Raw genomic sequence first — 17,763 nt, 5'->3', positions numbered from 1 at the left:
ATTAAAAGAAATTAATGGTGTTGTTATTTTTTCTATTATTTCCGAGCAATGTTTTATCCTTTGAATACGCAATTTTTTCGTTTCTAAAAAAATTCTTTTCTTCTTTTAAAAAATATTTTTTTAAACATAATTTTACTACTGAGTCAAACTAATTTTGAAAAAAAATTTTAAAACTCTTCTACTTTGCTTTTTAATTATTTTTACCTAAAAAAATATTCTCCACTATAATGAAGAGAAATAATAATCTACCCTTAAAACAAAATACGCCTTTTTTCTATATAAATAGTTTTATTAAATAAATAAATATAAATAATTTTTTGGTACTAGAAAAACATTTTTTGCTTTATGACGAAACTGAAACAAAAAGGTCTGGTTACGATTGAAAGACAATACAAATGGAATATTTCTTTAATAAAAAATTAATTTTACCAGTTTCTACAATAAAATGTCGCTTATTAGAACCTTCTGGGAATAAAATAATATTATTATATAAAATAATTTTTTTACAAGAGACCAAAGAAAACGAAATTACTGATTGTTTTACAAATAACAGTGACCATCCACTCGAAACATTTGATCATTTGAAAAACAATTAAAACATGAAGGAGTAATATTAAAATTTCTAGTTTATACATATGCTGCAGTCTTTCAATTAAGGCCAAATAAATTCTTCTCGATGCTCTGCTGCTGAATTCACTTAATCTTATTACTGTGTGATGTAATTTTGCATGTTCGCTGCATTCGTCTTCTGCGGAAAAAGAATTAATAAAAATTTTTTTTTTTAATTTTAATTAAATATCAATAAAAATATTATAAAATAAAATAAATGCTAGAAAAATTAGGAGAAGGAAATAATATTAGAAAAACTAAGGAACAAAAAAAAAATAAATACTAAACAAAAAAATAAATAAAAATATTAAAAAGCAGGGGAAAATAAAATAAATATTAGAAAAAATAAGGAGATGGAAAATAAATATTTACAAAATAAGAAAAATAAAATAAGTGCTTTAAAAATAAGAGTAAAATAAAACAGTTTTTATTTTCATAACTACTTTTGGAAAATTTGTTATTAATTTTCTTTTAGTTTAGATATTAAATTAAGACAAACCTATATGTTTGTGACTTTCGTATAAAGGATTCGGCAAATATTTGTCTAGCATAAGTTCAGCAAGATCAGTGGTATTATCGACAGTTTTCAAAATATTTATTCCAGTCTCAGTGGACATCATTTTGTCAGCCTGCTGCCAACTGTAGATTCTCAAATAATGAGCCTTATAATAAGTTCTCAAAGTGATAATTCTAACTCGTTGCTTTGTTTCCTGTTTAAAATCCTTAAATGTCTGCACTGCCGGTTGAAGACGTTTGGAGACTATTGATTTTGTTCGATCGAAGATCTATAATCAATTATCAAAAGGATATTAATAAAATTTGTTCTTTTTTCCCAAAAAATAAATGTTTTATCCTAATTTAATTATTATTAGTGTTTTTTTACAAAAAAAATTTTTTATCGTAATTCAATGATCATTTTTAATGTTCTTCTACAAAAAAAATTTTATTACAATTTAATTTTTATTAGTAGAGTTTTTCTGCAAAAAAAATTCTTTATCTTAATTTAATTACTATTAGTAATAAATACAACAGTTCTAAATTAATAATTGTAAATAGTTTTAAATAAAGTAATTTTGAAAAATTAGAATACTAATCATTTTTTAATAAAAAGTTATACCTTCTTTTTTTAATAAAAATGTTTAGTACAATTTTGTTTCGTATAAAGATTGTTTCGTATAATTTTTTTTTTTTTTAAATAGATGTAAATGTTTTTTGGATTAATTAAATGTAGTATATGATGTTTTTTGTTTTTTGTTTTTAAAATCGACTTATTTATTTCTCTTTTCTACAATATTTTTTTTCTACAATTCTTTTCTTTTACTATTTTTTTTTTTTTAAGGTTTTGTAATTTTTTCTTTTGGAAAAAAATTGATTCGCATAATTTTTTTTCGAAAAAAATAGTTTGTATGATTATTTTTCGTTAAAAAATAAATTGTTTCGTGTGAAAAAAGTTCAGTACAATTTCATTTGGTAAAAAAATATTTTGTATAACTTTGATAAGTGTGAAAATTGTTTCTTAAAAAAAAATATTTTGTATGAATTCGCTTAGTAAAAATTTTGTTTCTTAGAAAAATTATTTCGTATAATTTCGTTTAGTAAGAAAAACGTTTTGTATTATTTTTTTTGTAAAAATAATAGTTTTGTATAATTTTGTACATGAAAAAAATGTCTTTTACGAAAAAAATTATTTTGTAGGTATGATTTGTTTATTAAAAATTATGATAATTTAATAATTTTTTTATCTTTTTGAAAGGTTTTGTAAATTTCTATTTTGTAAAAAAATTGTTTTGCATAATTTTGTTTCGAAAAAGAATAGTTTATATGATTATTATTCGTAAAAAAATTGTTTCGTGTATTAAAAGTTCAGTGCAATTTCGTTTTGTAAAAAAATATTTTTTATAACTTTGATTAATGTAAAAATTGTTTCTTAAAAACAATGTTTTGTATGAATTCGCTTAGTAAAAATTTTGTTTCTTAAAAAAATTATTTTGTATAATTTCGTTTCGTAGGAAAAACGTTTTGTATTATTTTTTTTGGTAAAAATAATTGTTTTGTATAATTTTGTTTAGTAAAAAAATTATTTCTTTAAATAATTTTTTTTAGAAATTTTCTTCCTTATAAAATTTTGTGAAAAAAATTAGTATAATTGAGTAAAAAAATATTTTGTATAACTTTTTTTTTTGTATAAAAATTGTTTCTTAAAATTTCTTTTCTAATTTTGTTCAGTAAAAAAATTATTTCTTAAAAAAATCGTTTTGTATAAACTTGGTTAGTAAAAAAATTGGTTTACATAAATTTTTCTTGCATAATTTTGTTCTGAATATTTTTTTTAAATTGTTTCTGAGCCTAATACTTTTTCGTGAAAAAAAAATTCAAAATAATTTCAAGTAGGAAAAAGTTATTTTTGTATAATGTAATTTAGTAAAAAAAATTGCTTCGTGAAAAAATGTTTTACTATTAAAAAATCCTTTTCTTTAACTTTTTTTTGGTAAAAAATTATTTTGTATAATTTTTTTCGTAAAAAAATTGTTTTGTATAATTTCATTTCTTGAAAAAAAGTTTTCTGTAACTTTTTTTGTGTGTGTTAAAAGTATGTTGTGTATAATTAAAATATATAAGTTGACTTTCTTTACTTCTTTAGGTTCCTCTTTGATGATTGGTAATTTAACTTGGACAAAGTCAAGACCTTGACATAGAGTCTTGTCCAATGTGTATATTGGTTTTTCCATTAACCTGGCAACTGGCAACGATTTCTCAAGAACAGTACTGACGACATTTTCCACTCTGCCAAATGCCCAATTTGTCAATGGACTGACACCTTTTACCTTGCCATAAACCTCAGCTGATTTATCCCAAAGATAATTAACACTCGGAATTTGTAGTGCACGATCCACAGCTTGAATACGATAAACGGGATCCTGTATATCCCTGTCCATTTTCAAAATTACCAAGTTCTCTCATCGATCCTTATTTCGAACTTCTGTAAAGGAAAGTTTATTTTACCCAAAATGAAAATTAAATAAATTATTCTAAATAATTTTTTTTACATTTTTCATTTTCAAATTTACCAAAAAGTTTTTTCATCGAAACTCATTTAGAATTTCTGTAAAGGGAAATTTATTACCGTAAAAGTGATTTACTATTTTTTAAATTCATTTTTAAATATAATGTTTTACAAAAAATTAATTCGAGAAAAATTTTTATTAACTGCGAATAAATTTCTGATTTCAAAAAAGAGGGGAAATATTTCTCTTTCAAGAAATGAAATAATTTTGCCCTCTTTTTGAAAGTAATTGAGGGTTAAGTATATTGTAGAATTGATAAAAAATTTTTTTTTTCTAAAATATATTTTACATATTTGTTATTTAGTTTGTAATTTCCGTGGGGTTCTTCTTATCAAGATTGATTTGCGGTCAAAAGGGTGTCTACTTAGTGTCAATAACAAAAGCCGAGGCTAATAAATAATATCCAATGTAAAATATATTTTTGCAGCAATCTTAAATTTTTTTAAATTATTTATAATTATTAAATTATTATTATTGTCCTACTACCGAAATTGTCAGCCAATTTACTTTACTTTACTAATTAAATGCATTGTCAAAAATAAATAAAAAAAATTCATAGAAAAAAAAAAATTTTTTAATTGAAGTTTTGCTTTCGATTATAATTAAAAATTTTATTTTTACAAGTGACCCAGTTTTTTAAAATTTATTTTTACTCAATTTTCCAGTTTGTGTTAAAAATTTATTTTCAGTTTAACTTTAACTGTTTAATTTTTCAATTTTTTATTTAAAAAATACGGTTGGAAATATTATTTATTTTTAGAATAAAATTAATATCGATTATGATTGAGAAACTAAAAATAACATTATTGTGGTTAAAAAAAAAACGTTTACACTCTGCGGTGATAACTAGCAGAAAAAAAAACAATTGTCATAAAAGAATATGTCACCGTACTCGTGTGGTTGACGTGAAAAGGAAAACAAAAAAAGTACTCACGGATATTTTGCTGTTCGCGGCGACACGATCAAATGATTCTGAATGTTATTTCACGCAAATGTACCTTGATCTCTGACTCATTTACGGAAAAATCTTGTTTACTTCGAATCACTGACCGCCACGGAATTTACACTGTGTTTAAAAATTTTTTTAAAGAAAAATTTTTCTTTTTTTCAATTAATTCATCACTAAGAAAAAGTGTCAGCGAATGTGATTGGGGAAAAAGTATAAAATTGTAAATTTAAATTTAAGGGTGTATGCTTTCGATTCGTGTAGCCATGTTGGTTATTATTATTATTATAAAGTAAAAAATGGTTGTAATAGTAGCCGTGAAGGTAAGACATTTGTAACACGCAAAGGGGTCCAAAGGTTGTGTGTTCTTTATTGTTTTGCCTCACGCAACTTGGTCGATATCATTCTATATAATATATGAAAAGCAGGAATGAAAGTCCTCATGCACTTTTGCGCCAACTGCAACTCAACAGATGTCACTCGACTAAAATTCTTCTATTCAAAAATTTAAATTTAAATCCCAAAAAAAAAATTTTTCCTTGCATTCGAAATTCTTCTTTATCTCCAAAACGAATTTTCTGGTTCTTTCAAATATTTTTCTTTATTTTTATTTATTTACTTTCTCTTTATTATATAATTTTTCTTTAATTATATAATTTTATGAGTTTATTATATAATTTTATTAAGAAGAGATTTTTTAAAAAATTTTATTTAATAAAAAGGGAGAGAGAAAAATTAACAGTAAGAACTTCTAAATAAAAAAATGCGGAATAAAGTTCAATTATTTATATACATTATACTTGAAAATATTTATTATAGATATATTCCTCTAATACAACATTACAGGATTCATAAATACTTTATATATAAAATATTTTTGTAATAAAAAATATACATATTAGTAAAAAAATTTTGACAAACTTGCGATATAAAATGATTCTCAATAGAAGAGTATAAAAACTAATTTGAATTTATCACATTTTTAATGTATTTTATAACAAAATTTTGAATTTAATTGAAGTCATTTCTAAGAGTACAACGACAATATTTTCCCACGACTTATAAGTCGTTAGAAGATGAATTAGTTTTTAAAAGTTTTTTTTTATTTATATTGATATTCATACTTTCTAAATTTTGAGTAGAAAAGCACTCTTTTTTTTACATCTGTTTTTGGGTTCGTTGGAAAAATCCCAAACTTTTTGAAAAAAACAGTATTTTTTTATGTAGAATTTCATTCGGAATTGAAAAGTAAGAACTGCAGTATTGGTATACTGAAATTGATTCTTTTGACAGTAATATCATGACCATGAAACAAAAATGATGAACATTCCAATTTACTATGAAATTTCTTGCCAAACATGTAGGATAAAAGAATTTAAATTTCTTTTGTATTAAAATTCGCATTATGAAATTTATACAAAAACATCTTGATAAGTAATAATTCAGATTGTATATGTACAAAGTTGGCGGAAGAAAAAAGTGAAGTTATGCAATTAGAAAAATGAGAAAGAAAAGTAAATTTATAAAGGAATGTTGCATTTAATCGTTTGAGGAACAATATTTCATTTGTCAAATGAAGTACGTATTATGCAAAGTATTTCATATTATTAGTGAAAAAGATTATACTCCAAATGCAAAAACTGATCTTTAATTATGAACCAAAAGATGACCTACATTTACATTTAATAACAATGTAAACAATAGTTAAATGAAGAAACTTGTAAACATTGAAAAATTAAGTGACAATTAAATGAAGAATCTAACAATGAGGAATTTTATGTTTCATCATCAGCAGACGAAGAGTATTTGATGATAAAAGTTTGATTAAAAATTTAACAGATTATTATTCTAATCCAATTAGTTGAAATCAGTGATTCAACCTGTTTAAACGTGTTCATTTATCGTCTTACGTGTGTAAGACTTTGCAAATTACTGGATTACTATATCCAATAATTTGTTTTATAATTCAATTATAATGCAATTTTTTTTTAAATCTTTATAATCTTTGCATTTATAATAATCACTAAGGGTAATTTTAGTCATCCTTAATGTTTATTCTTTAATTCATAATAAGCAATTAAGAAGATTTTCATTTCAGGTGCAAAGTAAAAAATAAAATTCTAGTGGGCAAGAATTTCCTTAAACGTTTTTAGAACGTTTCATGCCAGACAAAAAATATTTCAGAACATTATTTGAACATACGTTGTTCTTAAAATGTTATGGAACATTACTTGACGGACATGAAACGTTCTAAAAAGATTTGAACAAAGTTTTTGGGACGAACGTGCTTTTTTCCCACTGGGATACTTGATAATGATTTAGATGGTACTATTTTTTTGGGAGAATTTTAGGAAATAAATGCGAGAAGATGATGAACCCTGGCCCTTAAATTAAAGTCGAAAAATTTTTGCGTATGCCAAAATTGATCATATAGAAAACAATTTCAATATACCAGCATTCTTAGTTTTATGAATCACAAGTGTAAAGTTTTAGAAACAATGACAGTTATTTGTAAAATAGTTTTCGATTTTAAATCTCACTAGGACTTATTGGGACTATTAGGACTCTCCTCTTTTTTCTCGAGATTTAAAAACTGTGTTAGATGAAGAATCGAGACAACGTTTGTAATGTACGTTGATACATCTTCCTTCTTAATGGTCTTCAGCTGAGCCGAAATGGAATGATATACACGATTAGCAGTTTTTGTCGATAATTGACCAATTGTTTGCACAGCGTGCAGTACTTTGTTCTCGTCTGCTGACACTGGAGCTGCAAAATTATTTTTTTATTAATTGAAATGTCAATAATGGAAAATAAATTATTTCTTGTTAGTAGAAAGAAAAGGCAAAAGGAAAAATAAAAGAAAATAATACTAACTCTGTAAGAAGGCAAGCTAATAAATATTTTATTCCAAATAAAGATTAAATATTTGTGAACCTAAATAAAAATTTTTGAAAAAAGTAGAGGGAAGGAGAAAATATTTACCAGGTTGAGTATCCTCGCCAGGAATCGGTGGGAAGAAATGGTCCAGTAGTTTCGTGACAAGAGCACTGGTACTATCAACACCTTGGACGGCCAATGTTCCACAACGTGTGTTGAGAATTTCGTTTGCCTTGTTTATGCTAACATCCTTCAATGAAGAAGCCTGTTGAGTTGCCGATTGTTTTGCATTCATTAAAGTGTCAATTGTTGGTTGCAGTGAACTGCTCATCACTTCTTTGGCTGCATCATAAATCTGTGAATTGCAAACAAACAAAATGTTTCACATCCAGTTTACTATTAACTCATAAATTATGTGATTTCTCCTGTTTAAACGTGTTCATTGCTGATTACCTTTCTGCTTTTAGTTTGAAAAATTCTAGTTCTAAATATTTTTTTTCAGATTACAGATTTTTATGGCTACAAATAGTAAATGTGTACCAAATAACTATTGGTATTAAAACCTAATGCAAAATTTACTATTAACTATTAAATAATCATTGATTCCTCCTGTTTAAACGTGTTCATTTCTGACAACAAAAATTATAACACCTTCTCGTGCGATGAGAATAAAATTAAATTTATTTTAAGAAACATTTTGCAATATAAAAATTAACTCACCTGTTGAGGTGGTTGTTTCATTATTGGTACTTTTTCCTCCACTACGTCTAAGCCCTGACACAATTTTTGATCAACAGCATTAATTTGTCCCTCAAATTTTTTTGCAAGTGGCGTTGCAATTGGTGCAGCTGCTGCTGTGGCTAAATTAAGACCAGCTTCAGCATGACTTAAAGCCCAATTTATTAAATGATTAGAATCCTTTAGATAATTGTAGGTCGATCCAGTTCTCTCAATGGCAGAATGTATCACAGGAATATTTTTTATTCGATCAATTGCCTCCAGATGAGGTCCTCCATTTGTAGGCGTTGTTGGAGTTTGTGGTGGTGAAGCCATTTTTATTTTTCTGGAAAAAAAGTATTTTCTAAAAAAATTTTGTCTTATTAATTTAATATATAAAAATATAAAACTGAAATTAACAAAATAGTTAATTTTTCAAAAATTTTGTTTTTGTTTTAAACAAAAAAATATTTAATTTTCAAAATTAAGTGCGTGACAATTTCAGCTTCATTATAAACATTTGTTTTTAATATCTAAAAATTTCTTTTATCATTTAAATTTATAATTCATTTATTAATTACACCTGCATATAATTAATGCAGTCCCAGATTTTTATTCGTAAATGAAAATTATTTAAAATCAAATTCAAAAGTTATCTGATGTTCACTTTGGAATTTGGACTCCTGACAGTAGTTCATAAACGTATTCTTAATGATTCTTCACTAATGAGCATTTTTATTGTAAATATCAAAATGACAATCTTACCTAAATCAAAAATGTTCAATGTCCAATTTTATCCTGTCGGCTGTCACGTATAAAAATTTGTTTTTAAATACTCAATTTCGATCCTTTAGAATTTAGAAAATATATGTAATTTGAAAAAATAAACAAGTTGGACCAAATACAAGAAGAAAATAAAAATATATTGATAATTAAAATTTAATTAAAATAAATGAGATATTTCAATTGATATTTTTCAGTAAGATCCTGGTATGTGTGATGTAAATATAGAAAAAAAACTATCAATTTCATTCAGTGGCCTTCAAATGTTTGAAAACAAATTAATTTCAACAATGTTCAATTACAAATCACGCGCACAAGCGCAGAAGCGACTATTTCTTTTTTCTAAGGAAAAAAGCGTTAACATTTTCTAGAATAATGTAATTTGTATGTTAATTAGGTGTATAAGAAGAATTTACAGTCAATTAAATATTGAATATTTCGCTTTTTATTGAGAAAAATGGACCAATTACTTTCTCTCCTTAATTTCCCATAAAAGATGACTTTCTCTGTGCGTATACTTTACGTTTGACGTATTGCAAAAAAGTGGAACACAATTTGTCGCATAAATGCCGGTTAGTGCAAAAAATTTATCGCAGAAATGCGGTAGAAAATATAAAAATGTTAATTAGTGACATAAAATAGTTTTAAAAAATCCCATTGTTTTCAAAAATTTTCTATTTTATTCTTAATTTATTATAACGATCACGGTGTTTTAATTCTTTGCATTAATTATTATTTATTATTTTATGCACAATGAATTATTTTATTCATAAATAATTATTTTTTATTTTATTAAGTATATTATTAATTATTTTTCTTTTATTATTTTTATTAATTATTTTATTCCGTAATTTTTTTTCATGACGAAAAAATTGTTTATTAAATTCAACTAAAGTTGCATCACAAGCGTTGACTCGAAAATTTATTTAAATACAATTTTCCATTTACTATCACTTAAAAAGTAATTTAACAATAAAAAAAAGATAAATCTAAACACTAAAAATAATGAATCGGACTTTATGAATTTCAATAAAAAAAATTTATTGTTCTCACTGTAATTGTTTTTATTAGAAATAAATTATTTAATGCCACTAATTATAAATTATACGTGTATAATTATAATTATACTGTAACTATTTAATAACTTTCAAAGAAATTCAATTGCACAAAAATTTATGAAATATGTTTTGTAAGAGATGAATGAAAAACGTGTTGATGATGTAACACGTCAATTTATTTTCGTACATTTTCAATATTTCGAGTAGTGTATCAATTTTTAAAGAGAAAAATAAAATTATTTATATTTTTAGTAATAGTTAGGTAGAATATTTTTTCGAAAAAGTGTGTTATAGTTAAATTTTTTGCTTACTTGTTATCAAAGAAATTTGCGATGCAAGGTTCAAAATTTCAAATATTCTTTGCTTCCTAGACACTTTTGAATTGTATGGAACGAGAAATAAGTTGATACTGAAATTTCAGAAGAATATACACCGGTAGTCAGACATAGAAGCAGATGGAGAGGGTCTACCGGTTACAGTGCCGTAGTATTAGATTCCTTTTTATTTTCGAAAGTTCGAGATAAAAGTGTGATTGAAATATTTGATGTTAACCATTAATTTATAAATAAATAAATAGGAGAAAAATTATTTTGAAAAACTATTACTTTTTGAGTAAAGTTAAATATTTGTTAACATACGTTAATTATTGCTCTATTAATTTAATTTTTTCTTGGTCTTACTTTTTATTTATTTATTTATAAATTCATAATATTTATTTAATTATTTATGTTACAGTAATCGTGACTTGACGATTTTTCTATTCAGAATATTATTTTTTATTTATAATATTAATTTATAAATTATTCATTAATTTTTTTATTTTAATAAAAGATATAAAATAATAGATAATAAATAATAATAATAAATTAATATTAATAATATACTTAATATAATATAAATAAATAAAAATTACAAATTATTTATAGCAACTGTAAAGAAAATAATAAATTTAATTTCCTAAAAATATTTGATAATAAAAAATTATTTAGCTAAATTGTTAAATATGAAGAATCAAAAAAATTGAGCAATAAAAATTAAAAAATTATAAGCGAGTAGGGACTGTAGTTTAAATGCTACTTTCCTGGTACAACAACTGCTCTTGCGCATAAGACGTGGGGGTCACTTCGTTGGACTCATTACTCATCAAATGATCAGACCATAACTTCTGATATAGTATTTACTTCTAATGACGTTGATCAAAATCATGTTAAATCATCATACCTCACGCAATAATTGTTCTCGTTGTGCTATTCAGAGGAATTTTTATTTTTTGCATTATTATTAATTTTTCTTTGATAATCATATTTTAAGTACAATACAAGGTGTATAACTAGAAAAATTTATTTGATTCAAATAAATGATTGTTTTACTGTTATGAAAAATAAAAATTTATTTATTTGCACCAAAAAAAATTTTATTTACGTCAATTAAATTATATTTGCTTCAAATACAGAAATTATTAATTCAAATTGTCACATTTTAATTAATTTAAATAAAAATTATTTGATTCAAATTAATATTTATTTGATAATAGTATTTATTATTAACTAATTATTATGAAGTTATTATTAAGTATTCAGATCTTAAAATTTATTTCATCGAACATAAACTAATAGTTTGTAAAATCCAATTATTTATTTGTAATTAAAAAATATTTATTTTACTTTTAGTTCACTTACCAGTTTCTTTATTTCATTTCTTTTTCTTATTTTAGAATAATTTTTGTTTTATTTTAAAAAACTATTTATTTAAATTATGAAATAGCTTTTTTTAATTCAGATGTTTAAAAAATAATCATTTCTTTAAATAGATAAAAGAAAAAAAATTTTCTCTTTCAACAAATAAGAAAATTTCTAAATTAATAAACAAGATAGAACTGTTTATTCAAATAAATAGAATGGAATATATTTTTCTTTCAACAATTTTGATTTCTGTTTTTTTTAACGAAAGAAAAATAGCAAATAATAACTAGAGGAAAATTCATAAGCAACCATTTTTTATTAATAAAAGAGCATTTAAAAAAACAATAATCAACATAATTATAATTTCATGATTAACAAAGAATATGTATAAAATATTAATCCGTCGCGAGACGTTATAATAAAATTTTTATAATATTCTAAAATACTATATTTAAAAATCTCTTTTCCTCAACTTTTTAACCTATAACAAAAACAAATTTTTTAACCTAAACATTCCAATCGATTACGATCATAAATCATGATACTATTGAATCTTGATTGTCTTCTGTCCCTTGTGTCTGTGAAAATGAGGCAAAAATGTATAAAGACGTAGCAAATGATAATTATATGAAAACTAAATATAAATATCAATGCTAAATTTGCAGAGAAATAAAATGTACGCGATGAATTATTAATTTGTCTTCTCCTTCGATTTCGTTGGCGGCGTTTTAATTGTTTGCACTTTACCGTTGATTCCATGCAAATAACGTGTGATATGAAGAAATTCCACGAGACTACCAACATAGGCTTTTAAAGTATCTTTATTCAATGTCCGATAATGATAGACCACATTTGCATAAACACGTCGTGCCGCCTTGTTTGAAATTCGTCCCATTGTTTGTAGAGTGTGAAGTAGTTTGTCATCTTCAGCGATAATTGATTCTAGAGTACAAACACAATAAATTAAATAATTATTTATTTATTTATAAATTTAAATGGATTTCAAGTTAATTAAATATAATTTTAAAAAAATTTGTGGATGTCAGGGACCAACTAAAACTGACATCGAAATTTTATGTGCGGCTCAAATCATCAAAGAATGAGATAATTCCCTATTGTGATAAATATGAAGTTATTACAATTAAAAAAAAAATTGTGGAAAGAAAAACTAACCGGAAATTTGTTCTTCCTCAATGGGAGGGAAATATCTGTCAATAAGTTTATCGACAATAATTGCAGTACTGTCAATGCTCTGCACAGCAACGGATCCATAATGTGTGCTTAAAATTTGATTAACTTTGTTCCAACTGATTTCCTTCAGGGATGTGGCTTGCGATATAATTAGGTCATTTGCATGTGAAATTGTCGAAACCGCAGGTTGCATTGTTTGCAAAGCTAGCATGTACGCATTTTCCAGAATCTGCAACAAAAGTTTATAATTTTCTATATATGAGAAAATAAAATTTGTTTTATTAATCCATTCACAACAAATTTATTTTACTCTCATCAGTTGCAAACAGTAATTCAACTTGTTTAAACGTGTTCATTTATTCTAGAGACAAAAATACTAAAAATTAATTATATAAAAATTACTATATTTTTAGTAGAGAAAATTATTTTATTTTCTTTATCTGTTCAGAAACAGTGATGGTTATTATTGATTAATTTATTATTAATTAAATTATTCACACGAAAGTTATTTTACTCTCATCAGTTGCAAACAGTGATTCAACTTGTTTAAACGTGTTCATTTATTCTAGAGACAAAAATTATTCTATATTTTTAATAGAGAAAAATATTCTGTTTTCATTATCTGTTCAAAAATAGTGATGGTTATTATTTATTGATTTATTATTTATTAATTAATTCACACGAAATTTATTTTACTCTCATCAGTTACAATTAGTGATTCAACTTGTTTAAACGTGTTCATTTATTTCGAAGAAAAAAAATGTATTCTATATTTTTAAAAAGAAAAAGTTATTCAATCCTCTTTAGCTATTCAAAAGCACCGACAATTGTTATTAGTTAATTTATTATTATAATAAATAAAAATTATAAAAAATTATTCTTTATTTTATGTAGAAAAATTATTCTATTCCCTTTAGCTGTTCAGCAACAAAGAGAATTGTCATTAATTAATTTTTAATTATAAATTTATTAACATTAATTTATTTATTTTAAATTTTATTTTAGTCAGTTTTACTTTCAGTGATTTAACCTTTTTAAACGTGTTCAATTACTCTGACGATTAATTAATAATTAAAAATAGAAAAATTAATCTAAATAGTTAAGTTAATTAATTTTTATTTATAAATTTATTATTATTAATTTATTCGCATTAAATTTATTGTAGTCAGTTGTACTTTAAGTGATTCAACTTGTTTAAACGTGTTCAATTACTCTGACGATTAATTAATAATTAATAATAGAAAAATTAATCCAAATAGTTAAATAGTCCTCCAACTATTTAGCTTAATTTTCTTCTTTTTTTCATTTCCTAAATTTTTGAAATTCTTTTATATTCATACAAAAATTCAGCGGATTTCTACCCTGATGCATTTTCAGTAAAATGAGAATAATCCTTTTTTTGTCGAAGGAAAGGGAAATTTCATACTCTCTAAAGATATTTAATAGCTATAATAAAATTTTAAGGAAAAAACTGAACCTGTTCGGGTTGCTCCTTGACCAAAGGCACTTTTTCTTCGATTTTATTGAGACCCAGACAGAGAGTGTGGTCAACGAAGTGTATTGGGGTTTTAAATTTCCTGGCGATTGGAACTGCAATTGGCACTGCTTGCTTTGTTGCTCTCGTTAGAGAATATTCAGCAGTCGATAGAGCCCAATTTAACAATTGATACGAATCTTTCACCCGAGAATAAGTACTTGCCGATTTTGAAAGGGCAAATTCAATTGTCGGCAGATCGAGAACCCGATGAAATATTTCCATTTGAGGCAAACGCTGCGAATCGGTCGTCATTATTAAGGCTTTACCTGTAAACCAAGTTTTTTTTATTTTTCTTGAAGTATTTCTATTTTTTTGATATATTTATTTATTATTTAAATTATATATGAGGCATTTTACGTGAAATGTCCTAAGTTGAAATTTCAACTTCTTGAAAAAAATTGAAACTCGAGGAATTTGTTGTTCTATCAAGTAGAAATGTGACCCAAAAAATATTTTTGATTTTTTCGAAAAATTGGAGGGGGTAGAGGGGGGTCAATTTGACCAATTTTGCCAACATCGGCTACTTTGTGAATGTTTCCAATGGTGTATTTTATTTTTTAATATTTTAAAAATTTACCCTAATTTTTGATAATTTATATTTAATTTTCAATTTCCCAAAAATCGGTCCGTTTTTTTTTTTAATAAATTATTGCAAACGAAAGCTGAGGTTTTTTCCTATCGGCATGTAAATTTTCAGAATGCCCTTTTTTTTTGTTTTTGAGTTATTGAATTTCAAAGAATAAATTGCGGCGCGCAGCGTCCCGGGCGCCTCGTCTCACGCCGGTTGCCATGGGTTGCCACGCGGCTCAGTGCAACCGCGACGCAGCGCGCCGCAATTTATTCTTTGAAATTCAATAACTCAAAAACAAAAAAAAAGGGCATTCTGAAAATTTACATGCCGATAGGAAAAAACCTCAGCTTTCGTTTGCAATAATTTATTTAAAAAAAAAACGGACCGATTTTTGGGAAATTGAAAATTAAATATAAATTATCAAAAATTAGGGTAAATTTTTAAAATATTAAAAAATAAAATACACCATTGGAAAGAGGACGAAAAAACCTTTCAGAAACATATTCTAAAAAATTTTTCCCATTACAAGTATGTTCAGAAAAAATTCACAAAGTAGCCGATGTTGGCAAAATTGGTCAAATTGACCCCCCTCTACCCCCTCCAATTTTTCGAAAAAATCAAAAATATTTTTTGGGTCACATTTCTACTTGATAGAACAACAAATTCCTCGAGTTTCAATTTTTTTCAAGAAGTTGAAATTTCAACTTAGGACATTTCACGTAAAATGCCTCATATTTCAATCTTTGCATGTCCCTTTCGAGATACTCGATATTTTTAAAATTTACTCGTACATTTATTTCAGTTACCATTGTCTGATTGTTATTGTAAAAATAATAATGATAATAAAAATATTGATAAGAGTAAAAGTTGAAATAAAAATTAATTATAATTAATATTCAAGTAAGTAAATATTAATAATGAATAAATGTAAAAATAAGAAATGTTCTACATCATAGTTTTAAATATTTTTAGATATTTTTTTAGGATATTTATGTTTATAAATATTTTTTAGGATCTAATATAATTTCGTACATTTTATAATACAATTAAATTATGTCTATTAATTAAAAAATAATTTATTACTTCATAATTTATATTATTGAAGAGGTTTCAATTTGAGAAATTTAGAAAGCTTTCACTTTCTCTGCGACAAGGAACTTTCAGAAACAACTTTTTTTTAGGAATATTTTCTGGTTGAAGAAGTTCAAAGGGGTTATAAACCTCGGCGGACTGGTGAGTTTCTCGTCGAAGAGAAAGTGAATTATCGACTTGATTATTGTCAGTAAAGTAGGTGCAAATCAGCTGTATTTGTGAAGATAAACTTTTCCAAGTATTGGTTTCAAGATCTAAATGAAGATAACAAAAGATGCACTTATTTTTTTCTATGGTAAATATAAGAAATTTTTTCCAGGCCAATATTCTGTTATATTTGCAACAATTAAAATATTCTGTTTTATAATTATATTGAATAACAAAATTAATTTAATTTAACAATTAATTATAAAATAAAAATTTAACAATTATTTATAAAATAAAAATATAACAATCAATTATTAAATAAAAATTTAAGAATTAATTATTAAATAAAAATGTAACAATTAATTATTAAATAAAAATGTAACAATTATTAATTAATTAATTTAAGATATTAAATAAAATAAATTCAGCCTGATTTCAATTAAAATTATTTTTTCCAGCTGGCAATAAGTTTAACCAAATTAATTAATTTACAACAATTAAATAATTGTAAATATTAAATTACATAAAATTTAACTTAATTTTAGTTACATTTTACTTTTCTATTAATTTAATTATTCAGAAATATATTCTTAATATAGAAAATAACAAAACTGTAAAGATGTAGTAAAAATTTTCTAATAATTCAAAATAATTTTTATTTTTACTTTATTTTTAATTTTAGTCTGCAAATTTTTATATTTTCATTGCACCGAAAAATATGTACAGAACTGTTACATAATTATTTTAACAATTTTATTTTCAACAATTTTTGTCAAATAATTCTTTATGTTGAATTATTTAAAAATTCCAAAGAAATTAACTCAGTTTATTAATTAGATTATACAGAATTAATTCCTCTATAATATTCAGTATTCTCCATTAAATCTGCATCAATTTGTCAATTACATAATTATATTTTTATTTCCTCATCGCGTGATGTTTAAAAAAATATTTTTCATTCATATTTTTATTTTTACAGTTATAGTTAAGAAAAATTGTTTTCACACTTGTTATTGAATTTAATCCCGGAAGAAATTGTTAATAGAAAACTATTTAGATATTTTGTGTTAAAAATTGAACCGAAAAAGAAGAGAAATATTTTTAACTTAGTTTTAAATTGGAACCAATTGAATAATAGAAGATAATTATTGTACTTACTTAATTAGATGAAAGTTGTCAGAAATTCGAGGAAACGTGTGTTTGATTGTTGCAAAAATGATAGTGCTTGGTTAAATACGAAATGATCACTGCAAACAGATAAAAACACGCGAAACATTCGAGGCACATGCGCGCTGGTGAGAATTTAAACTAACCAATGAAAGTGCATATCTTTAATAAAAGAGAGTTCTGCCAAATGTTAAATGATTTTAACACTTGCCTGATGCAGGATTAAAGTCCATCGAGAGAAATCTTGTATTAATGAGATACCACGGGAATTATATCTTTCTCTCCATAAATTTCGTGTCTTTTTTATATATTATTTTT

At 24.4% G+C, this 17,763-nt stretch overlaps 3 protein-coding genes across 6 annotated transcripts; all 3 read right to left on the bottom strand.

Annotated features, from left to right (window-relative positions):
• Nucleotides 1-394: 394 nt before the first annotated feature.
• LOC122510442 (lipid storage droplets surface-binding protein 2-like) lies at nucleotides 395-4,986 on the bottom strand. The gene is made up of 4 exons (XM_043625094.1): nucleotides 4,609-4,986; nucleotides 3,243-3,589; nucleotides 1,109-1,394; nucleotides 395-748 (listed from the first exon to the last, which is right to left on the bottom strand). The coding sequence occupies exons 2-4, from the start codon at nucleotides 3,543-3,545 to the stop codon at nucleotides 504-506; spliced, it is 834 nt and encodes a 277-aa protein (XP_043481029.1). The 5' UTR covers nucleotides 3,546-3,589; nucleotides 4,609-4,986; the 3' UTR covers nucleotides 395-503.
• A 1,648-nt stretch (nucleotides 4,987-6,634) lies between these two features.
• LOC122510535 (lipid storage droplets surface-binding protein 2-like) lies at nucleotides 6,635-10,523 on the bottom strand. 4 transcript variants are annotated; one of them, XM_043625287.1, is made up of 5 exons: nucleotides 10,370-10,465; nucleotides 8,983-9,022; nucleotides 8,221-8,563; nucleotides 7,606-7,855; nucleotides 6,635-7,389 (listed from the first exon to the last, which is right to left on the bottom strand). In XM_043625287.1, exons 3-5 carry the CDS (start codon nucleotides 8,551-8,553, stop codon nucleotides 7,160-7,162), a joined length of 813 nt encoding a protein of 270 aa, XP_043481222.1. In that variant the 5' UTR covers nucleotides 8,554-8,563; nucleotides 8,983-9,022; nucleotides 10,370-10,465; the 3' UTR covers nucleotides 6,635-7,159. The 4 variants fall into 4 exon arrangements, with proteins under 4 accessions (XP_043481222.1, XP_043481214.1, XP_043481230.1 ...); XM_043625279.1 differs by lacking the exon at nucleotides 8,983-9,022 and having other exon boundaries at nucleotides 10,370-10,523; XM_043625295.1 differs by lacking the exon at nucleotides 8,983-9,022 and having other exon boundaries at nucleotides 8,221-8,581; nucleotides 10,370-10,502.
• Nucleotides 10,524-12,131: 1,608 nt separating this feature from the next.
• LOC122510283 (lipid storage droplets surface-binding protein 2-like) lies at nucleotides 12,132-17,609 on the bottom strand. The gene is made up of 4 exons (XM_043624809.1): nucleotides 17,437-17,609; nucleotides 14,409-14,734; nucleotides 12,914-13,160; nucleotides 12,132-12,682 (listed from the first exon to the last, which is right to left on the bottom strand). The coding sequence occupies exons 2-4, from the start codon at nucleotides 14,718-14,720 to the stop codon at nucleotides 12,432-12,434; spliced, it is 810 nt and encodes a 269-aa protein (XP_043480744.1). The 5' UTR covers nucleotides 14,721-14,734; nucleotides 17,437-17,609; the 3' UTR covers nucleotides 12,132-12,431.
• Nucleotides 17,610-17,763: the final 154 nt, after the last annotated feature.

This window comes from Leptopilina heterotoma, unplaced genomic scaffold, assembly GCF_015476425.1.
Source record: "Leptopilina heterotoma isolate Lh14 unplaced genomic scaffold, ASM1547642v1 Lhet_120, whole genome shotgun sequence".
Taxonomy (NCBI): domain Eukaryota; kingdom Metazoa; phylum Arthropoda; class Insecta; order Hymenoptera; family Figitidae; genus Leptopilina; species Leptopilina heterotoma.
The sequence above is the reverse complement of the archived record's forward strand: the minus strand, read 5'-3'. Positions and strand labels throughout refer to the sequence as shown.